The sequence below is a fragment of the Ahaetulla prasina genome, chromosome 1 (genome assembly GCF_028640845.1).
Source record: "Ahaetulla prasina isolate Xishuangbanna chromosome 1, ASM2864084v1, whole genome shotgun sequence".
In the NCBI taxonomy this organism is placed as follows: domain Eukaryota; kingdom Metazoa; phylum Chordata; class Lepidosauria; order Squamata; family Colubridae; genus Ahaetulla; species Ahaetulla prasina.
In genome coordinates, this window is record NC_080539.1 from 47911615 (window position 1) to 47933352 (window position 21738).

The 21738-nt window shown below is 37.6% G+C and overlaps 2 protein-coding genes across 6 annotated transcripts in view; one reads left to right on the forward strand and one right to left on the reverse strand.

The window, feature by feature from the left end:
* The window catches only part of ZC3H6 (zinc finger CCCH-type containing 6), a 29282-nt gene extending 19544 nt beyond the window's left edge, over window positions 1-9738 (forward strand). The window contains exons 5-10 of the mRNA XM_058168980.1: window positions 962-1074; window positions 2650-2766; window positions 3346-3457; window positions 4422-4531; window positions 6824-7034; window positions 7406-9738. Of these exons, the coding sequence (XP_058024963.1) occupies window positions 962-1074; window positions 2650-2766; window positions 3346-3457; window positions 4422-4531; window positions 6824-7034; window positions 7406-8931 (2189 nt within the window). The 3' untranslated portion in view covers window positions 8932-9738. The remainder of the gene's footprint in view (window positions 1-961; window positions 1075-2649; window positions 2767-3345; window positions 3458-4421; window positions 4532-6823; window positions 7035-7405) is intronic.
* Window positions 9739-9872: 134 nt separating this feature from the next.
* LOC131189173 (uncharacterized) overlaps window positions 9873-21738 on the reverse strand; it is a 30614-nt gene continuing 18748 nt past the window's right edge. For all 5 annotated transcript variants that reach the window (XM_058165096.1, XM_058165098.1, XM_058165099.1 and 2 more), the window contains 2 exons: window positions 19024-19141; window positions 9873-11205 (listed from right to left, as the gene is read on the reverse strand). In XM_058165096.1, coding sequence (XP_058021079.1) covers window positions 11035-11205; window positions 19024-19141 — 289 coding nt within the window. In that variant the 3' untranslated portion in view covers window positions 9873-11034. The remainder of the gene's footprint in view (window positions 11206-19023; window positions 19142-21738) is intronic.

Here is a 21738-nt window from a genome sequence, read left to right on the forward strand (position 1 = left end):
TGATTTTAAATTTTTAAATTTTTTAAATTATCGGCCGTTTATTAATAGTTTCTTTTAATTTCTTTTAATTGTATATATTCTGTATTTTATTCTGGCTGTACACCGCCCTGAGTCCTTCGGGAGAAGGGCGGTATAAAAATCTAAATAAATAAATAAATAAATAAAAAATAAATAAATATTTGAGAGAAAAACTTTTTCTAGAGGAAATTCCACAGCTAATCAATCCATCTGAAAATACTTGCCTACTGTTGTTGCAATCTATCTGCTGGCATTTGGGGTCAAGCCTTTTTTGTTGCTGCTCTAGTTCTTTGAAATGCAGTCTCTTACGGAATTAAAGGATACAGCTTATTAATTTTCAAAAAGTCCTTAAGTCATCTTCTTGAACAGACTTAACAGTTAAGTTAATGGTCAACTTTATCAGTGGATATTAATTGTGTCCTATTTTATTATTTTTTGTTGGCACTATATTTTAATGAATAATCTCTAAATAGAAAAATATAAGCGGTATGTATTATAGCAGTGTTGGCGAACCTTTTCAGCACCGAGTGCCAAGACAGGAGCACGTGTGTATGTCAGAAACCAGAAGAGTAGCCGCCCAGTGCGCATACGTGCGCCAGGAAGATGATCTTCCAGTTTTCTGCATGCACATGCCAGCTGGTCTTTGTGCACACATGCGCACCAGAAACCGGAAGACTAGGTGGCTGACGCACATGCACGTGCCGGAAACCAGAAGATTATCTTCCTGGTGCACACATGTGCACCAGGCGACTGCTCTTCTGGTTGCTGGCGCGCCAGAACCTGGAAGAGCAATGGGTGACGACTTATGTGCTTGGATAGATGGCTCTGTGTGCCACTTCCAGCATGCGTCCCATAGGTTCGCCATCACAATATTATCGTTTTTCTTCTGCACCATAATAAGTAATAAATCATTATATTCATCCAGAAATTTGTAATCTTTTAGGTGCTACACAAACAAGCAATAGTTATGGTATTGGCCGAGGGCGCAGCATGCAAAAGAAACTGAAACGCAAAGATCGTGGAAGAGGAAGAGGGGTAAATAAAGGATCTGAGGAAGTAAGTGGAAGTGGAAATGGTTTATTGCATTAAAAATAGTGGATTTATTAAGCTTAATTCAAAACTGCATTGTACAATGCTTTATTTTTCTTTCAGTGGTCTTAGAACTAAGATAACTGCATTATGTAAGTAAAAGTAACATAACTAAGATAAATGTTAATAGTCAGTGATAGCTGCATTTGCAAAATCAGACTAATACAAACATGATCCTGGTGAGTTTAATAGCAGAAAAATTTGGTTGGAGAGCAGCCAGTGATTGAATTGTCACTCGCCTGGACTACTGCAATGCTCTCTACATGGGGCTCCCCTTGAAGAACACCCGGAGGCTCCAGTTGGTCCAGAATGCAGCTGCGCGGGTGATAGAGGGAGCTGCTCGTGGCTCCCATATAACACCAATCCTGCGCAAGCTGCACTGGCTACCTGTGGTCTTCCGGGTGCACTTCAAGGTGTTGGTTACCACCTTTAAAGCGCTCCATGGCTTAGGACCGGGTTATTTACGGGACTGCCTACTGCCACCGTTTGCCTCCCACTGACCTGTGCGCGAGGAGAGAGGGACTCCTTAGGGTGCCGTCAGCCAAGCAATGTCGGTTGGCGACCCCCAGGGGAGTTCCTACCCTATGGAACGATCTTCCCCCCTGGACTCCGACAACTTCCTGACCTTCGGACCTTCCGCTGCGAGCTGAAGACGTACCTATTTTTCCGCGCAGGACTGGCATAGAATTTTTAGATTTTACTATTGGGTTTTTAATTTTTAATTGGGTTTTATAGTTTAAATGTATTTTAAATCGCGACCAAATTTGAATAAGTTTTTTAATTATTGTTTTATTTGTATTGTGTTATTGATTGTTTTTTACCTGGCCGTAAACCGCCCTGAGTCCTTCAGGAGAAGGACGGTATACAAATTAAATAATAATAATAATAAGAAGAAGAAGAATAACAACAACAACAGCAACAACAACAACAATAACAATTATAGCTCTGCTACTTAAGACAAAACTATAAAAAATCAGTTTTACTGGGTTTTGATTTTTAAGATAGCTTTTTATTACTTACTTGTTCATAAAAATGGAATCCTTCTATACAACTGTAGCCAACATTGGTATCTTTTATGATAAGATATATTGTTCATATATATGTATGCATATATGTATGCATGGAAATTGGAATATCTTACTCCTGAGATGAGTTCGGCTTCCAACTTTCTGACTTTTCCATAAGGGCCTGAAGACCTGGCTCCACCAGATGACTTTAGGGTTCCAATCATACTAGAGGTGGTTGATGAATAAAGAAGCAATCCTATCTCCCTTCCCCTCCCTCCCCATCTTTTAACTATAGTTCTATTTTTCATTGTAATTTTCATTTTTATTGTTTTAGAAATATTTATCTTTTATGACTTCAATGCTTTTAATTCTGTAAACTGCCCTGAGTTGTATGAAATGAGATGGGTTGCAAATAAATAAAATAAATAAATAAATGATTAGTTATGAAATGGGTATTTTATCTTGTCTTTGACTATTTTGTGTTTGAGTGACCTTTAAGGAATAACCACATTAAAATGGAGCCTTTGTTTAACAGGAAATGAAGCCAGTAAAGAAATGGCCAACTATGAGTCAAGCATTCATAAACCAGCATACGGTGGAACACAAGGGAAAACAAATTTGTAAATATTTCTTAGAAGCCCGATGTATTAAGGTGAATATATAATTGTACTTTTTTCTTTGAAAAAAGTAAGCAAATTATAGATTTTATTGTAGTTTGTTCAAAGTTTAAAGTTTAATTATTTATTATATCATTTTACCCTGCCAAATCCATTCAGTCTTATAGTAATTAAAACCCAATTGCCATAAAAATTATAACCAGCATTTATTAGATTTGAGGGAACTTTTCATGTATTCAGCATAAATGATACTAGAGAAAATTATTGCTTAGAATAATACAAAGATTGATGCGTGCATTTTGTTTGGACACATTATTTCTAAAATCCTACGTGAACTTTCATATTTAGTATTGAATACATACTTTCTACTAGTTAGCTCTTAGGTACTGTTGCATCACTGAATATAGCTGCTTTAGCAGTTCCATCAATATGTGAATAAGGAGACTTGATAGAATGTAATCTGTTTTCTAGTTTTATAACCATCTATTTGCAATTCATTTTATCTTTTTAATGTAAGATTAATTTTTAATTTTCTTCGAATGGTGGAGTAAAATAAAATAGTATGAAATGTAAAAAGTCACTATTGAAACTTACAATCTCTCTTTATTTCACAGGGAGACCAGTGTAAATTTGATCATGATGCAGAAATAGAAAAGAAAAAAGAAATCTGTAAATTTTACATTCAGGGTTATTGTTCCAAAGGAGAAAACTGCATTTACATGCATAATATCCTTTGACAAAAACATTTCAGTCATATTATGATCAAAGCTGAAGTGATCATAGCACTTTAAATGTTCCATTTGTAGTAGAATATAGATGTTCCTAAGGACTAGAGGCTTTAAATATTAGTAAGTAACAGTTTTAGGAATGTTTTTTTTTCTCTTTTGAAATAATAATATATAACAATTTTTAGAAAGATACACCAGATTAAAGATACAACAAAGTTGAGAAATGATTAATAATGAAACATAAATAAAAGCATTATAGAAAAACTTTTTAGCGATGCATTCCCTCTTTCTTTTTTATTTCTTTAACCACTTTATTTCTTTAAGCACTTTAAAGTGCTACTGTTTAAATTTGCATAAACTTTGTTATGAACACAGTAGTCCTCAACTTACAGTTTATTGTAACATATGGTTAAGAATAAATTCCTGAGGAATCATGAGAATTGTGGCTGCTTCCAAAGAGGTCCAGGCAGTCATTAAGCAAAGCGCCCATGTGATTCCTTCATTGAACCACAAACCCTACTTTTCTTATTGCGGTTGTTGGCAGGGAAGGAAGCCCTGGAAAGGCCTAAGCCTACTCTGCAACAACTCCTCAACTCATTTGGAGCCTGCCCCCGATCTCCAAGGGTGTCCCCCATCCAGTCTATGCACTCTATGCTGTACTTCCTGTCACTGGATCTAACGCAGTTGGGCCTCCTCTCCCCCCTTCTTCATACCAGTTCACTTAACTTTTCCATAAATTATCTAGCAGAAGCAGAAGAGGATGAGCTACCATATGACCCTCCTATACAGAGGTTGCATAGTAGTGTTCTGGAAGCGGTTGCTATTGTGGAAGCAGCCACAATTCTCATGATTCCTCAGGAATTTATTTCAAGCATATGTTATAATAAACCTTTTAAAGAGGCAATGCCAAAATTGTGGGAATTTCACTAGTATCTTATTTAGTTTCCTTAATATTTGATCACATGAATTTCCTTGCAAGTTCTATCATACAGGAGCAAAATGCTACCACGGTGACAAATGTAAGTTTTCTCATGATCCTCTAACTAAAGAGACAAAAGAACTGCTTGATAAGGTTAGTAATGCTATCTAAAGCAAACTTTTTATTTCAAAATCAAGCTTTGATCTAAAGCAAACTTTGTAATAAGAAATGCTTCCAGTTTTTCAAAAAAGCTAGGTAAGTTGATAGAGAATCAGTTGTATGTGAAGTGTACCTGAACAACTGAAAAACAGAACTTTTTTTGTTCTTCCTGTAAACTGTGTGCTACAAAGCAACAAATCAATTTATATATTTTAGTGGAAGTTTTTTGGCCTAATCTTTCATTAATATATTTAAGGGGACTACAACTACTCAGGAAATCTAATTTGTTTCAAAGTGTTCTCTCTGTTTTTCTATTATACATCAGATACCTAATGAAGGAGAATAGATTATAACTTTCTAAAAAAAGATCATAATATCCTTTAGTTACCATTTTTTTGTCTTTTGTAACATGTACGCATAAGCATATTAAAGAATCTACAGTGTTGTATGTGAGTTCATATATGCATATGAAATGAAGGATTTGTGCCAAACAGATGTAAAATTGGAAGGGAACTAGGATAATTCCCTATGCGAGAGGTAATCCTCTCACACAAAGCAGACTTGCTTCTGGTTCTTTGCTTGTGCCTATTGACTGAAGAACAAAACATATTCATATTTAGTTGAACTTGGTGTGAGGAGGGGTAGTGTGCATTCAGCAGGTTATTCCTTTTCTTTACCTCCAGATTTTGGGGGGTGGGTATATTTTGAATTTGTGAAGTATGAATCCACTCTTTCCATGTAAACAAAGGTAAGTGTAATTGTTGAATTCTACTTAAATAGGAAACTACTTGAGAAATTGTTTTCTTATGAAATATCCTATTCCTCCCCGGTTAGAAGAGAACAGAATAACTGGGTTGGAAGGGACCTTGGATGACTTCTAGTCCAACCCCTTGCACAAGCACGAGACCCTATACCATTTCAGACAATTGATTGTCCAATCTCTTTAAAAGTCTCCAATGTTGGAGCACTCACAACTTCTGGAAGCAACTCCTTCCACTGATTAATTGTTCTATCAAAAAAAGTTTCCTTAGTTTTAGCTTGGTTCTCTCCTTGATTAGTCTATATCCATTGCTTCTTGTCCTGCCTTCCGGTGCTTTGGAGCAGTGGATACCAACCAGTGGTCCGTGAAAAAATTTTGGTGGTCCGCAGAAAAATTATTTGCATTTTTATATTGCACTAAATACTATTTATCTTTTTAAAATTTTGTATTAGTGGTCCATAGGATTTAAAATTATGAATTTAGTGGTCCCTGAGGTCTGAAAGATTAGTGTCCCCTGCTTTGGAGAATAGATTGACCCTTTTGGCAGCCCTCAAATATTGGAATACTGCTATCGTGTCACCCCAGTCCTTCTTTTCATTAAACTAGACATGCCTAGTTCCTGCAACAGTTGTTTATATGTTTGAGCCTCCAGTCCCTTAATCATCTTTGTTGCTCTTCTTTGCACTCTTTCTGACCATCTTTTTTATATCATGGTGACCAAAAGTGGATACAATATTCCCAAGTACGGTCTTACCAAGACATTATAAAGTGGTATTATATAAAGTTTTAGAACATCCTCTTAATTCTAAGAGTTTGAATGGTGATCTGTAAAATTAAGTTTGAGAAAGGAATGGAAAGTTTTCATAAAGGCATGCACTTTTCTTTCCCCCTTGCCCTATACTTTTCACATGAAGAGGTACAGGGCAGGCAGTAGTTAAAAAAGAACTATTTATTGAAAATATTCCACATAGAAATTATCTTTAAATGCCACTACTCAGCTTCTGCTATGTCATACCTTACTCCTTTAGGAAAATCATGGAGCAGGAGAAACTGGGCAGCATGGAAATGACCTTTAAAATGACTCTTAAGTATTGTTTGTTTAGTGCTGGTTTTGTCCTGTATCTTCTGTTTTGGGACATGTTGGTGGGGAAAGCTGATTAGCTGTTGTTCCAAGGTGCTCCTTCTGTAAGATCTAGCTTCAAAGCAACTGGATGACAGACAGAGGTGGAATTGTACTTTGTCTCTTGCCATGTATAATTTAATTCATGGACCCAGTACTATTCTGTACTCCAGTTTAGACTAAATTATTCCTGAATTTTTATTAAATGTTCATAGACATGAATTTTGAAGAATGACTCCAAATTAATAAGTACTGCTGTTTTAATGTTGTCATAGTTTTGAAGTATTCTAATTTAATCTGAGCTATATAGAGCAGATATCAGAGATCTCAATAAGTTTTTGCCATTAACTTCTAGAATAGTTGCCAACAGCCCATATATTCTGATTATATTTTAATGTGGTTTTAGGTACTGAATACTGAAGATGAGCCTCAGAATGATGATGAAAAAGAAGTGGAAGAACTTAGAAAACGTGGCATAGTTCCTCTTCCTAAGCCACCTCCAGGGGTTGGACTCTTGCCCACCCCACCAGAGCCATATTCATTTATGGAGGAAGATGCAGAAAACTTTCAGGATCCCTCTGGCGAATTCAAGAAAATTACGTTTTTGTTTATTTTTTGTAAATTAAAATTTTAAAATATTTTTAAATAAGATGTTTTAAATTTGGAGTTACGCAGAGGGGTTTTCTGGATTTCTTATATACTTTTAGCACTTCAGAAGTGCTTAAAATCCAGAGTGAGATATTATCTAAACAGTTATATAGCCTCAATGTTTTTTTAAATGTTTAACTTTTGACAGTTTTGGAGTTGAATTTTGCTGATTGCAAGATGAAAGGTTACATGGGTATACAGCTAAGCCATTTATCTTCTTTTTTTTATACTCTATTTGTCATTTTAATAGAAGCTTAAAATTTCATAATGGCGCTTTTCAACTTTTATTCATATGAAATGATAGAATCTTATTTTAAACAATATATAGCATGTTCCTGAGATTTAATTATCTCTTTTTTCCTTGTAGATGATAATGTAAATTGGTACTCTAGTAGTGAAGAAGAAGAAGGAAGCAGTGTTAAATCCATACTGAAGACTTTAAAAAAACAAAGTGAAACGTTTCGAAGTCAGCAGTCAGCAGATCAGCAACTGCGTGTTATGCCAGTTGACCCAAGACTTGCTAAGGAACGTGGTTCAGGAAACCAGGCTGTTGATCCAAGACTCAGATCAGCTTCAAGATCAAACACTAGGAAATCATCAGAATCAGGAGTCTTGGACCCAAGGCTTACACGAGATCCAAGAACCTTAAAGGGTAATGAAAGCAGTCATGGAAGCTCCTCTACTAGTGGAGCAAAACTGGATGTGCATTATCCACAGCCTGTTGTCAAAATCACGCAAAAAGGATTGGATGACGATGATGAAGATGCTGAAAGAGAGTTAAGAGACAGAGCTTTTCTCATACCATTGGAACCTCTTCCTGGAGTAACATTACGAGATCCAAGATCTCAGCTTAGACAGTTCAGCCATATTAAAATGGACATTGTTCTAAGCAAACCCAATTTTGCTAAGCATATTGTATGGGCTCCTGAAGATTTACTCCCAGTACCTTTGCCAAAACCAGATCCAGTATCTTCAATCAATTTACCCCTTCCTCCACTTATAGCTGACCAGCGATTTAATCAATTAAGGAATAGCAAAAATGATTCTATCCTAAGTACAGTTCCATCTGATCCACGACTAGCAGCAAAATCAAAAAATAATATAAATTTAGCGAACAGGAGTGGATCTTTGGAGCACTCTTCAGATTTGCATCCTGGTAATACAAATAAACTAGGAGATCCTCGCTTACAAAAATCCACTGATCCCAGGCTGCATAGACTATCCAGTACAGACTCCTATCATGGAACGGTGAAGGATCTTTTGCCTTCAAAAACTGATCCTAGGTTGGCCAGAACCAGCACTAGTACATCACAGTCCTCGGAAGCTGCAATCTTCCAGTCTGACTCAGATACATTGCCTCCATATGCACCTAAGTTGTCATCTGCAAGTTCCAAACTAGGCACTTCTAGTTCAATAATAAGTGGCATTAGTTTGTATGATCCAAGAAATCATACTTCATTGGATTCTTCTCCAGTTAATTCCGGAGAGAATGGAGAAAACCAGAAAAAGGGTATTTTGAAAAACACTGGTCAGAATGAAGTAGCCACCTCAGAAGAACAGTTGCCTCAAAAAGCATCCCTGCATGTAGAAAAACATGTGGAAGCATTTGGGGAAAACAATTCAGAGAAAGTAGCTAATCTGAATAAATCTCAGGCTAAACACTCCAGTTCTGCGCCAGCGGTGCACAACCTTCCTATCCAAGCTTTATCAGGGTTAATCAGACCACAATATAGTGATCAGAGGCAAGTAAGGCAGCCTGGGCAGATCACTCCAGCACTAGAGAATGATCCAAATGGGGAATCGGATGACAAATCGCTGAAAGATGTTTTCAAGACTTTTGACCCAACTGCTTCACCTTTTTGTTAGCTAATTGTTAAGATTTTTTACCATTGTGAATAATGCCGGTTTCCACAGTTTTGTAACTGGGTTTACCTCTATGCTTTATTTATTTTTAAATTATAACCAGAAATACTTTGGGGCTGCTATTTTCAGAACCACATGCAGTAATACTATAGTGTTTGCCAATTTGGTATTTTCTATGTAAGTTTCCCATTTCAGGGATATGAATCATTGATCCGTTTAAATAAAAGTATATATCATGTTAGGTCCGAGAGAAGCACTTTCATTGTAAATCATCATTAAGGGGTTCAATTTAAAGACTTGTATATGTGTAATGTGTCTTTTCAAAATCAGCATTTTATGTTTGCCACTTTTGTATGATTGTACAGTTTTAAGCAATATAATGTACATTACTATGAGAAACATTATTTAAGATGATAATTATCTAATCTTCTTAAGCCCAAATTGCTAAGCATTTGACACAGGGCAACATTTTTTACTCATGAAACGGATATTCTTAGCCTAAAAAATACTGTATTACATACTGAGGAGCAGAATAAACTTTTTAAAGTATTTTATTCTATGCTGTATATATGCAAAGGACATAACTAAAACATTATTGTTAAAATAGAAAACACCTAGGTCTATAAAATGTATTTACTTTTTCATGTATACCCTATTCTCTATTGTGTTATGTCACATTGTGGTGTTCATGTATTCAATGTATTTTTGTATTCAGCTACTTAATTTGTATTGCTTTTTTGTATTGATGTAATGACAGTAACATGTATTCATGTGTCTGGCATTTTTAACAAATTAAAAGAGTGAAATCTCTGACTTTCCGCAGACTCAGGTGATTTTCTTAGATTTGTAATTTCATGAACAGAAAATCTCATAAATTTCTGCTGTAATTCTGATTTCTTAAATTGCCAACCATTTCTGGCGAAGACCATTTCAAATAACCTCCTGGGCAAAATATTACAGCTGAATTTTGATCTTGCAAAAATCAAAAGCTTCACTTTTGCAAGGTGAGTAGCATAAAGTAATTAGGGCAAATGATTGAGAAAAAAGTTCACTAAGCAAACTGAATAAATTGTGTAAAGAGGTGAAGAGGGGTTGACATCCAAATGCTAAGCATTGAGATGCAAGCATTAAATTTAGGATGAAATGGGAATTCTGTGGAAGTCTCTTATGTTTCTATCAAGGTTAGCACCCTTTCCCCCAACATCAAAATTGTGGGCGTGATAGAATAGAATAGAATAGAATTTTTATTGGCCAAGTGTGATTGGACACACAAGGAATTTGTCTTGGTGCATATGCTCTCTGTGTACATAAAAGAAAAGATACGTTCATCAAGGTACAACATTTACAACACAATTGATGGTCATATCAATATAAATCATAACATATTGATGGTATATCAATATAAATCATAAGGATTGCCAGCAACAAGTTACAGTCATAAGTGGAAAGAGATTGGTGATGGGAACTATGAGAAGATTAATAGTAGTGCAGATTCAGTAAATAGTTTGACAGTGTTGATGGAATTATTTGATTAGCAGAGTGATCGATCAACAGAAGCCCCATTCATTTTAAAATATGCAATTGACATACCCCGCCCCACCCGATATCTGCACCCAGGCTTAATGGCAGCTGTTGGATGAGAATAAGCGAGCCAATAAAAAGGATTAGTTTTTTTATAGCTATAATTTGTATTTTAAAACATAATCTAAGGTACATTGTGTCAGCCAATGTAGTTAACAGTAACATTCAGAAATATTGAAGTATTCTCCAGGACATCTGTCTGTTGGAGTCTTAGGCATACAATATTATATTTACAGGGGTCTCTAAAGTAAAGAATATATTTTACTAAAACAACTCGGCAGAAGAGGTTGTAGAAAAAATGCTTTTAAAAGGCTCCTCTGCCGATCCCAGCTGAGTTGCCTGATCATCGGCTGAAGAGGTTGTAGAAAAAAATGCTTTTAAAAGTTAAAAAAAAAAAATTGGCCATGTCCACCCAGTCACATTATCCCACCACCACCAAGCCACGCCCACAGAACCGGTAGTAATAAATTTTACATTTCACCCCTGGACTGGACTATTTACTGCTATTATAATGAAGTTCCAAGATCACAGAGGTGAAAGTGGGCTGGGCCACAGTCCTGTTTTGCAGAGTCCGAGCTCCTCTTTGTCTGAATTCAAACTTTCCTTCGCCCCATACCAACCAAGACTCTTCCTCGATTGGCTGCAAAATGTAGCTGTATTTGATTCTTCTGTATCAGTGGATGGGTGTTGCAAACCCTAAAGGAGGGGAAAGCAGAAAAATGTTACACAATTTTAACATTAAAATGGTTCATGGCAAAATGTTTTAGAGTTAAAAAACTTCCCATCAAAATATGTTTGGGAATTGAGAACGTTGATCAAAATTCAAGAATACCTTACAAGGAAGATTTTGATCGCTGCAGCAATATTGTGGGAAGGGGAGAAGTGAACTCATTGTCTTCTATATCTAAGGTCCTCCACTGCCAAACTTATTTGTAATTCCTTCTGAATAATTATCTGAATATTTAATTTATAGTCTGAATGTCCGCCAAAGACACAAGGTGGCATACAGTACACAGTTCTTCCTCCTCTGATCTGATATCAAAACATGTGAGCAAGGGTTAGGCTGAGAGACTATGGCAGTGTTCACTTGACAAGCTTACCCCATGGTTACTGTGTACCACAAACCATCTATTGGACTGCATTATTTACAGAGCAATGGAGCCACACTTAGTAGGAAATAGCATATATTTAACTTATATGCAGAACATATATTTAACTTATATATATTATATATTTAACTTATATGCAGAACACATCATGAGAAAGGCGGAGCTAGATGAATCAAAAATTGGAATTAAGATTGCCAGAAGAAATATCAACAACCTCAGATATGCAGATGATACCACTCTAATGGCAGAAAGTAAAGAGGAACTAAAGAGTCTCTTGATGCAGGTGAAGGAGGAGAGTGCAAAAGTTGGCTTGAAACTCAACATTAAGAAAACTAAAATCATGGCATCCGTCCCTTTCAATTCCTGGCAGATAGATGGTGAAAAAATGGAGGTAGTGACAGATTTTATTTTCCTGGGCTCCAAGAACCTGGCTCCCGAGGACGTAGACAGGTTGCTGGGGAGGCTGCATGCCACGACATGTTTACTGGACCCGTGCCCTTCCTGGCTGGTGCTGGCCTCTCAGGAAGTGACACGAGGCTGGCTCCAGGGGATTATTAACGCTTCCTTGCTGGAAGGGGTTTTCCCTGCCGCCTTGAAGGAGGCGGTGGTGAGACCCCTCCTCAAGAAGCCGTCCCTGGACCCAGCTGTTTTAGGAAATTACCGTCCGGTCTCCAACCTTCGCTTTATTGCGAAGGTACACCCCAGTACCTGGATGAAGCCGTCTATCTAGACCCGTTCCAGTCCGGCTTCTGACCCGGATATAGCACGGAGACAGCTTTGGTCGCGTTGGTGGATGATCTCTGGAGGGCCAGAGACAGGGGTTATTCCTCTGCTCTGGTTCTGTTAGATCTCTCAGCGGCTTTTGATACCATCGACCATGGTATCCTGCTGCACCGGTTGGGGGGGTTGGGAGTGGGAGGCACCGTTTATCGGTGGTTCTCCTCCTACCTCTCTGACCGGTCGCAGACGGTGTTGACAGGGGGGCAGAGGTCGACCGCGAGGCACCTTACTTGTGGGGTGCCGCAGGGGTCGATTCTCTCGCCTCTCCTGTTCAACATCTATATGAAGCCGTTGGGTGAGATCATCAGTGGCTTCGGGGTGAGATATCAGCAGTACGCTGATGACACTCAGCTGTACTTTTCCACCCCGGGCCACCCCAACGAAGCTGTCGAAGTGCTGTCCTGGTGTTTGGAGGCCGTACGGGTCTGGATGGGGAGGAACAGGCTCAAGCTCAATCCCTCCAAGACGGAGTGGCTGTGGATGCCGGCACCCCGATACAGTCAGCTGCAGCCGCAGCTGGCTGTTGGGGGCAAGTTATTGGCCCCAAGGGAAAGGGTGCGCAACTTGGGTGTTCTCCTGGATGCACGGCTGTCGTTTGAAGATCATCTGACAGCCGTCTCCAGGAGAGCCTTTCACCCGGTTCGCCTGGTTCGCCAGTTGCGCCCCTTCCTTGATCGGGATGCCTTATGCACGGTCACTTATGCTCTCGTTACCTCTCGCCTGGATTATTGCAATGCTCTCTACATGGAGCTCCCCTTGAGATGCACTCGGAGGCTTCAGTTGGTCCAGAACGCAGCTGCGCGGGTGATAGCGGGAGTTCCACGTAACTCCCATGTAACACCTCTCCTGCGCAGACTGCACTGGCTACCTGTTGCCTTCCGGGTGCATTTCAAGATTTTGGTTACCACCTTTAAAGCGTTCCATGGCTTGGGACCTGGGTACCTACGGGACCGCCTGCTGTTACCTCATGCCTCCCACCGTCCCGTACGCTCTCACAGAGAGGGACTTCTCAGGGTGCCGTCAGCCAAACAATGTCGGCTGGCGGCCCCCAGGGGAAGATCCTTCTCTGTGGGGGCTCCTACTCTTTGTTTTTTGTTTTTTTATTACTTTTTTTACAACAAACAAACAAAAAAAAATACATTATTACACCCTTGTGCTATACATAAAAGATTTGGGTCTTCGGATATATCCTCATGATTGCCAAAATCCACGTTCTCGAGGTACAGGTACTGAAGCGTCCAATGTTCCAAGCGCAAAGTCCACAAATGGTTTCCAAGTCTTCCAGAAAATATCTTCTTTATACACACCACTTCTAATTTTAATATCACATGTCATTTTATCATTTAAAGCTAATTTCCACATTTCAGAATTCCACTCTTCTATTCTAAAAATCACATCTAGTTTCCAATATCTAGCTATTATAATTCTACCTATTATAATCATAATTCTAATCAATTCTTCATATTTTGTTAATTCTATTTCCTTAATTACCAACAATAATATAGTTTCCACTCTCAATGTTATTACTTTCCCCATCATTTCAAATATCATTTTCTCCAATTGTTGCCAAAACTTTTAACCTTATCACAATTATACCACATATGTTCATAAGTCCCCAATTCCATCTCACATCTCCAACATTTTTACTAATTTTTTATCCATTTGTGACAATCTTACTGGAGTCAAATACCATTTCCAAACAACTTTATAATTGTGCTCTTTAATCCTTATAGATAAAGTTCTCATAATTCTACTCTTCCAATTCACATTCCAATCTGACTCTGGTATTTCAATATTAAGATCTTTTTCCCAATTTCTCCTCATCACTCTTTGTAATTTTTCATCAGAATTTATAATCTTATAAACCCTACTAACGAGTCCCTTAAGCCCAATTTCATCTTTCATAATCCGAGATACTAAATATTCAAATTCAGTTTCACATCTATTTATCGAATAATTTTCCTTTAGTTTTTTGTCCATTTTTCTATCTGTATTTTTCAAACCAACTTAACCCTAATTTTTCAATAATTTCTTTATTCCTCCTTTCATTTCCCATAACTTTTATCCAATCTCTAATAATTTCTATATTTTCCTCTTTAATCACTTCATTACGTTTTATATTATTTTAATCGCCAAATTCCAGTTGTCTCCCCAAAAGATTATATCCGAATTAAAATTTTAACAAATTTGTTCCACATTTTTACTTAATCCCTTTAACCAATAACTTCTACTTACACATTTTAAATTTGCTTTATCTAAAACCACCTTGATCCAAATTTCTATATCCCTTAACTCTAAATCTCTCCAATAGTTATCTTCACCTTTAAGTATTTTTACCACTATCCGGATACCATACGCACAGTAATAATTAAATAATTTGGGGATTCCTAATCCACCTTCCTTTTGATTTTGATACCACATTTTCTTCACTAATCAAGGTCTTTTGCCACCATTGCAAAATTTATCCAGTTTTTTCTGATATCCTTCAATATCTTTCTCTGTCAAATTTAGTGGTAGCATCTCGAATAAAAAGTTGAACTTGGGCAGCAACATCATCTTGCACATTGCAATTCTACCAAACCAAGACAACTTTAAAATTTTATATTTATCTATCTTCTTCTCAATTTCGTTAATTACCACATCATAATTAAGTTTTTTCAATTCTTTAACCTTAAGTGAAAGCACTATACCCAAATATTTCAATGTGTTTTTAATCCTTATCCCAAATTGCTCTTGCATATTCTCAGACTCATTACCATTACTATCCATCAATAATTCTGACTTTGACCAATTTACTTTCAATCCTGTCATTTCCTCAAATTCTATCAAATGCTTATATATCTTTTTCAGATCTTTCTCTACATTTTTCAAAATAATTAAAGTATCATCCATACAAATTTATCTTATACCCTTATATCCTTCTAATTCTTCATCTTTTCTATCATTTTGTCAATATTTCCATAGCCAATAAAAATAATGTTGGGGACAGGGACATCCTTGTCTCGTACCAGCTTCTAATTTTATCTCTTCAGTTAATATTCCATTCACCTTCACTCTTGCACTGCTCTTTTGGTACAATTTTGAAATAACATGTATAAACTTATTACCAAAGCCTAAAGCCTCCACAATTACTTTAATTGTTTCCCATTGTACAGAATCAAAAGCTTTAAAAATATCCAATGATACTATACCAATTTTATCACCATTATATTCAGCTACATCTATAATATTTAATACTCTTCTAACAATATCACTCATGTATCTACCCTTCACAAAACCTACTTGATTATAACTTATATATCTATCTATAAATCTATTTAATCTATTACTTATAATAGCAGTAAATATCTTTGCATCCTGATTAATTAAAGAAATGGGCCGATAGGACTCAATCCTTTCTAAATCTTTATCTGGTTTAGGAATTAGGATATCACCGTTCTATTCCATGACGAAGGTACTTCCCACCATGTAATATTCCATTGAATAATTTTTGCAATCTTGGTATTATTAATTCTTTAAATTCTTTATAAAACTCAACAGGTAATCCATCCTCACCTGGAGCTTTCCCTAATTTTAATTTTTGTATTATTCCATTAATCTCATCTTGTGTTATATCTTCTTCCATCAATTCCTTATATGTTTGATCAATTTTCACCACATACTTTCCTAAATAGCTTTGCAATTTTCCCGATTAATTGGTTTCTTTGAATATAGATTCTGAAAAAAATTTCTAACCACTTCACATTTCTCTAATTTTTTATAACATCTTATACCTCTATCATCTATCAAAACTCCAATTTCTCTCTTCTCTCTTTTATCTTTCGCCATCTTTGCCAATAATTTAGAATTTCTATTACTAAATTCAAAAATTCCTATTTAAAAATCTCAAATTTCTTTTACTAACTCTGTATCTTCTTCTATCATTTTATTTCTTTACATATTAAGCTCCTGAAGAATTTTTTTTCTTTAGTAAGCAAAAATTGATTTTCCAATTCTTTAATCTGATTTTTATCTCTTTCCATTTTAATTTTATAATTTTTATATTTCCTACTTAATAATTTAATACTCTCCTCTAAACACCGCTTTCATCGCATCCCAAACAATTTCAAATTTAACCTCCCGTTATCATTTAATCTCCAACTTTCCTCCAGTTTTTAAGTATCCATTTTTATCCTTTTCATTTTATACAATTTCGTCATATCTCCAATAGCTTCTTTTTTTCTCAAAATTAAAATCTAAGTCCACCATAACTTCTGCATGATCAGAATCTTTAAAAATTCCCACATCTACCTTATCCACATTATTCAACAAATCTTTAGAAAGAAAAATATAATCAATTCTAGAATATGTATTATATATCTTAGAGAAAAAAGTGTATACTCTCTCAATTCCTTTAACCTCTCTCCACACATCAACCACGCCGTTTCGAAGCATCCACATATTTAAAATCCCCATTTTATTTGCTCCTCCACAGCGGGTGGGATTAGTACTATCTATTTTATCTCTGATTAAATTAAAATCCCCAGCCACAATTACTTTCCTACACTTTCATTCTCCAAAATTTTTGTTATTTTTCAAGAAATTCTCTTTGTTTTCATTCGGTAAATATAAATTAACAAGTGTCACTTTTTCCTCATTAAGATTTCCAACAATTATTACATATCTTCCATCTTCATCCAAAATTACCTTATGTTTTTCAAAGTACACCCTATCTGATATCAGTGTTGCAACTCCTCTAGCTTTTGAAGTTCCAAATGCTTTTTCATATATTTGCATACCTTTTATATACATTCTATTTGAATCTTCGGATTTCTGATGGGTTTCTTGTAAAAATAAAATGTCTGGCAAATCCCTTTTAATCTTAAGCTCCAATCTTCTTCTTTTAATCTGATTCCCTGTACCCTTCACATTCCATGACATTATTTTTATAACTCCCATTTAAAATATAATTTTTTTAATCCTATCCCCGCATCTTCCTTTCTGTGCCCACCACCCGACATTAAACTACCATATTTAACATATAAACAACAATAAGAAAACAAACAAAAAAAAAAAACCAAACAATAAAGTACAAACAATCTTCTTCCCCCACATCCTCATCGATTTCGCCTCTATAAAGAGAATGGGGGAGAGGGGACGTGCCAATGCCCGGGCCACTTCTTTCGGGCTGTCTATTTAAATTCATCACTCAAAAAAAAAGATAGCGATGACCCGCATTCAGCTTCGTATTTTCCAAGACTCTTATCTGCTTCTTCTCCTACTGTATCCTCACGACTCTTCTTCTGTTCAACCAACACAGGTGATATTTCTTTCCTCTTTAACCCTTTGGAGTCTTGCCCTCCAATAGCCCCTTTTTCTTCTTCTGGGATTGATATTTCCGCGTATGTTCCACCCATCTGAAGCATGAACTTCCCCCGGATTACGTCAAATACCTGACCTTCGGACCTTTCGCTGCGAATTGAAAACATATTTGTTTATTCGCGCGGGGCTAGCTTAAACGTTTTTAAACTGTTTAGCTTTTAAATTTTAAATTCTATTTATATTTTAAATTGGGGTTTTTTAGATTTTAATTATTTTAATTTTTCGGCCAATTGTGTAATAAGTGTCTTAATTTAGTTTTTAATATTGTATATTGTGTATGTTTTTAGCCTGGCTGTACACCGCCCTGAGTCCTTCGGGAGAAGGGCAGTCTAGAAATTCAATTAATAATAATAATAATAAAAAGATCACCGCAAATGGGGACTGCAGCCAAGAAATTAAAAGACGCTTGCTCCTGGGGAGGAAAGCTATGGCAAATCTAGACAGCATACTAAAAAGCAGAGACATCACCCTGCCAACCAAAGTGCGTATAGTCAAAGCTATGGTTTTCCCAGTTGCAATGTATGGCTGTGAAGGTTGGACCATAAGAAAGGCTGAGCGCCAAAGAATTGAGGCCTTTGAATTCTGGTGCTGGAGAAGACTCCTGCGAGTCCCTTGGACTGCAAGGCGAACAAACAAGTCAGTTCTAGAGGAGATCAATCCTGACTGCTCTTTAGAAGGCCAGATCCTGAAGATGAAACTGAAATAGTTTGGCCACCTAATGAGAAAGAAGGACTCACTGAAGAAGAGCCTAATGCTGGGAAAGATTGAGGGCAAAAGAAGAAGGGGACGACAGAGAACGAGGTGGCTGGATGGAGTCACTGAAGCAGTAGGCATGAGTTTAAATGGACTCCAGAGGATGGCAGAGGACAGGAAGGCCTGGAGGAATGTTGTCCATGGGGTCGCGATGGGTCGGACACGACTTTGCAACTAACAACAAGCATATATAATATGATTTATATTAAAAATGGAGCCCAAACATACACTGGAATATTTATGGCACTTTTGCTATATTGTGCTAACCCTAGCTCTGAATAGAAATGGAGCAGACATAGATAAAAGCCTGTCAGGTTGGAGGTTAGATATTTATATTAGCTTTATCCAATCTGGCACTTTCCAAATGTATTTCCCACTAGCTGAGAAATTCTGGTAATTGCAATTGTCAGAATGAGGGGGTGCTGCCAAGTATGGAAGATTTATTTGGACTTTCAAGGACACATTAAGATCGCTACATAATACATTCTGAAGAATATCGCATTTTACTCACTTTGACACAAGCGGCTTCTGCTGCCATAAACATTTGAAGAATTCCCTGGAACAGATTTTGAGCATTGCTTACAAGATGTTCCACAGACGATCTACTGCTACCTGTTGATGCAATTACCCTAGGAAGTAATGAGAGAAAACATTATGTAATACTTAAAGGACAAAAAAAGTTTAACAAGAAAAATAGATTCAGTTACAGGAATCTTGACAGCTAAATACTTTCACTTCTAAACACATTTTTTTGAGTTTGTTAGGGCAAACTTTCTTTATTCTTTTAGTAATAACCTTTGTTGAGCAGAAGAATCAGCTAACTGCTTCCAAATAATAGAAAACCGTGAAGATGTTCTGAAGTTCCCATGTTTTCCAAACTACCTTTTCCCAGGTACTGAGAAGATCACAACATAAATAGTTATTTAGCACTAAAAAAAAATTTAAACATTCTAATGAGGATTGAGCGCGCTCAGCTATGTTCATCTAATCTGGGGGAAGGCGCAAAATAAAGAAAATGGAATTTGTTAAAAATAGGCTGACTGGTTAGAAACTTTTTCTGCAGGTTACACAATGGATTATTTTATTGAAGAGTTCACTTTTTATTAGATGAATTTAAATTTGATCATGAATTGGAAACTGAAATCAATGGGATCTATGTTAAATTATGTCTAATTTAAATCTAATTTCAGTTTAGCTATTCTAAGAGTCATTTATAAATATAATTAGAATATTAATTTGAAACCAAATTTAGTTGAACTAAAATGCTACATACAGGTAGTCTTTGACTTACAACCATAACTGGGACTGAAATTTCTGTCAATAGTCAATGTGCCTGTAAAACACAACATTACATGTCTGCATCACTTAGCGACCGTAATTCTAGCACGCCCCATTGTTAATCAAATTCCATCAGTCATTAGCCAAAAACCCACCCATGCCAAGCTATTTCAAGCTTGGTCTCTTCCCAGTTCCAAGCCTCGGTGAAGTCTGGGTCCCGGGACCACCTCTCATTCAATTTTTCTTTATCTGTCTCCCCCACCCAGATCTGTTCTTTTGGCCACCTTGCATCCATCTTGCCTTGTGGTGTGGCAAGCAGCCCCAGAACCACACAGCTGGGCTTCTTAGTGAATGGCAGTTCAAAGGTTTTAAGAAGCTCCTGAGCTGGAGTGCAGCATGAAGCACCAATCACTCTAAGAAGCTCCAGCATCACAATGTGAAGCTGCAGCCCAGCAGCATGGTACAATGTCACAGACCAGAAATGCAACATGAAGCCATAACCTTCTCAGGAAGCCCCAACAGCCCCAAAGCTGCAGCCCAGCAACTCAGCATAAAACTCCAGCCACTTCAGCTCAGACACCTTCGCTGCCCTGCACTCTGTCACTCCAGCTGAACTTCTGCCATGCCTTGTGAGGAAACTGCTGTCTACAATCTAGGGCCATGATGGTGAACCTATGGCACGCGTGCCACAGGTAGCACGCAGAGTCCTCTCTGTGGGCACACCACCTCTCGGCCAGCCCAGGTCTACTGTGCATGCGCGCGCACCTCCCACCGACCAGCTGGTCTTTGGGTCTCTGCCACATATGCACAGGAGCGGGGCCTTCCCCGATCTCCGCAGGTTCCACCCTCCGCAGTTGCCTCTCCGTGGCGGAAATGGAGGAGAAAGCCTGAGCGTGCAGGGAGAAACTCGGGAGATTGGGGAAGGCAGGAATGCAGGAAAAAGCCTAGGCGCGCACGGGGGGGGGGAACTGCAGAGATCGCGAGCTCCCCCCACGCCCCATTTTGGGCCTGAAAAACTTCCTGCACCAACCTGGAAGACAAACTGGGGGCCAGGATGCATGCATGGGGGGATGCGCAGGGAATGCATTGCATTTTGGGGGTTGGGGCACACGTGTTTGCATTCGTGCACACTGGCCTAGGGGGAAAAGCCTCATGTGGCTTGCAGATACCTCACAAAGGGCCAGACTGTGCATGCTTAGTCAGCAGCAGAGCAAGAAGACTGAAAATTAGCTAGAGATGCAGGGTCTGCTAAGTACAGACCCTAAGATCAAAAGGGCGTAGATGGGGGAGACAGGCAGGTAAGGAGGAGTTGAAATGTCCTTGCAGTTGTAAGTGTGAGAAAGCTGCCAAGCACCTGAATTTTTATCACAATTGCTGGGGTGCTGCAATGGCTGTAATTTCAGGGACTGGTCATAAGTCCCTTCATTTAACACCACTGTAAATTCATGTAGTCCCTGAACAAATGGTTGTAAGTTGAGAACTATTTGTAAATTAATGAGACAAATCAGATATTTCACTCGAATTACTTTAAGTTCAGTGAAAATTAAATGCAACTAACAGTCTGGATCCAAGATAATTTGAAGAAGTTTTCCAGCTGCCTTAAAAAAGTAAGCACTTATTTAATTTCATTGAAACAAATAAAAAAAATAGAGATTGGTGGCACAAGTCTCTAATACCACATCTCTCTGTGATGAAATTCAAATTTTTTTATTACCAGTTCTGTGGGTGTGGCTTGGTGGGCGGGGTATGGCTTGGTGGGCATGGCGGGGAAGAATACTGCAAAATCTCCATTCCCACCCCGCTCTGGGGCCAGCCAGAGGTAGTATTTGCCGATTCTCTGAACTACTCAAAATTTCCGCTACCAGTTCTCCAGAACCTGTCAAAACCTGCTGAATTTCACCCCTGTTCTCTCTGCACTATTCAATGCCTTCCACATTCTTGGATTACA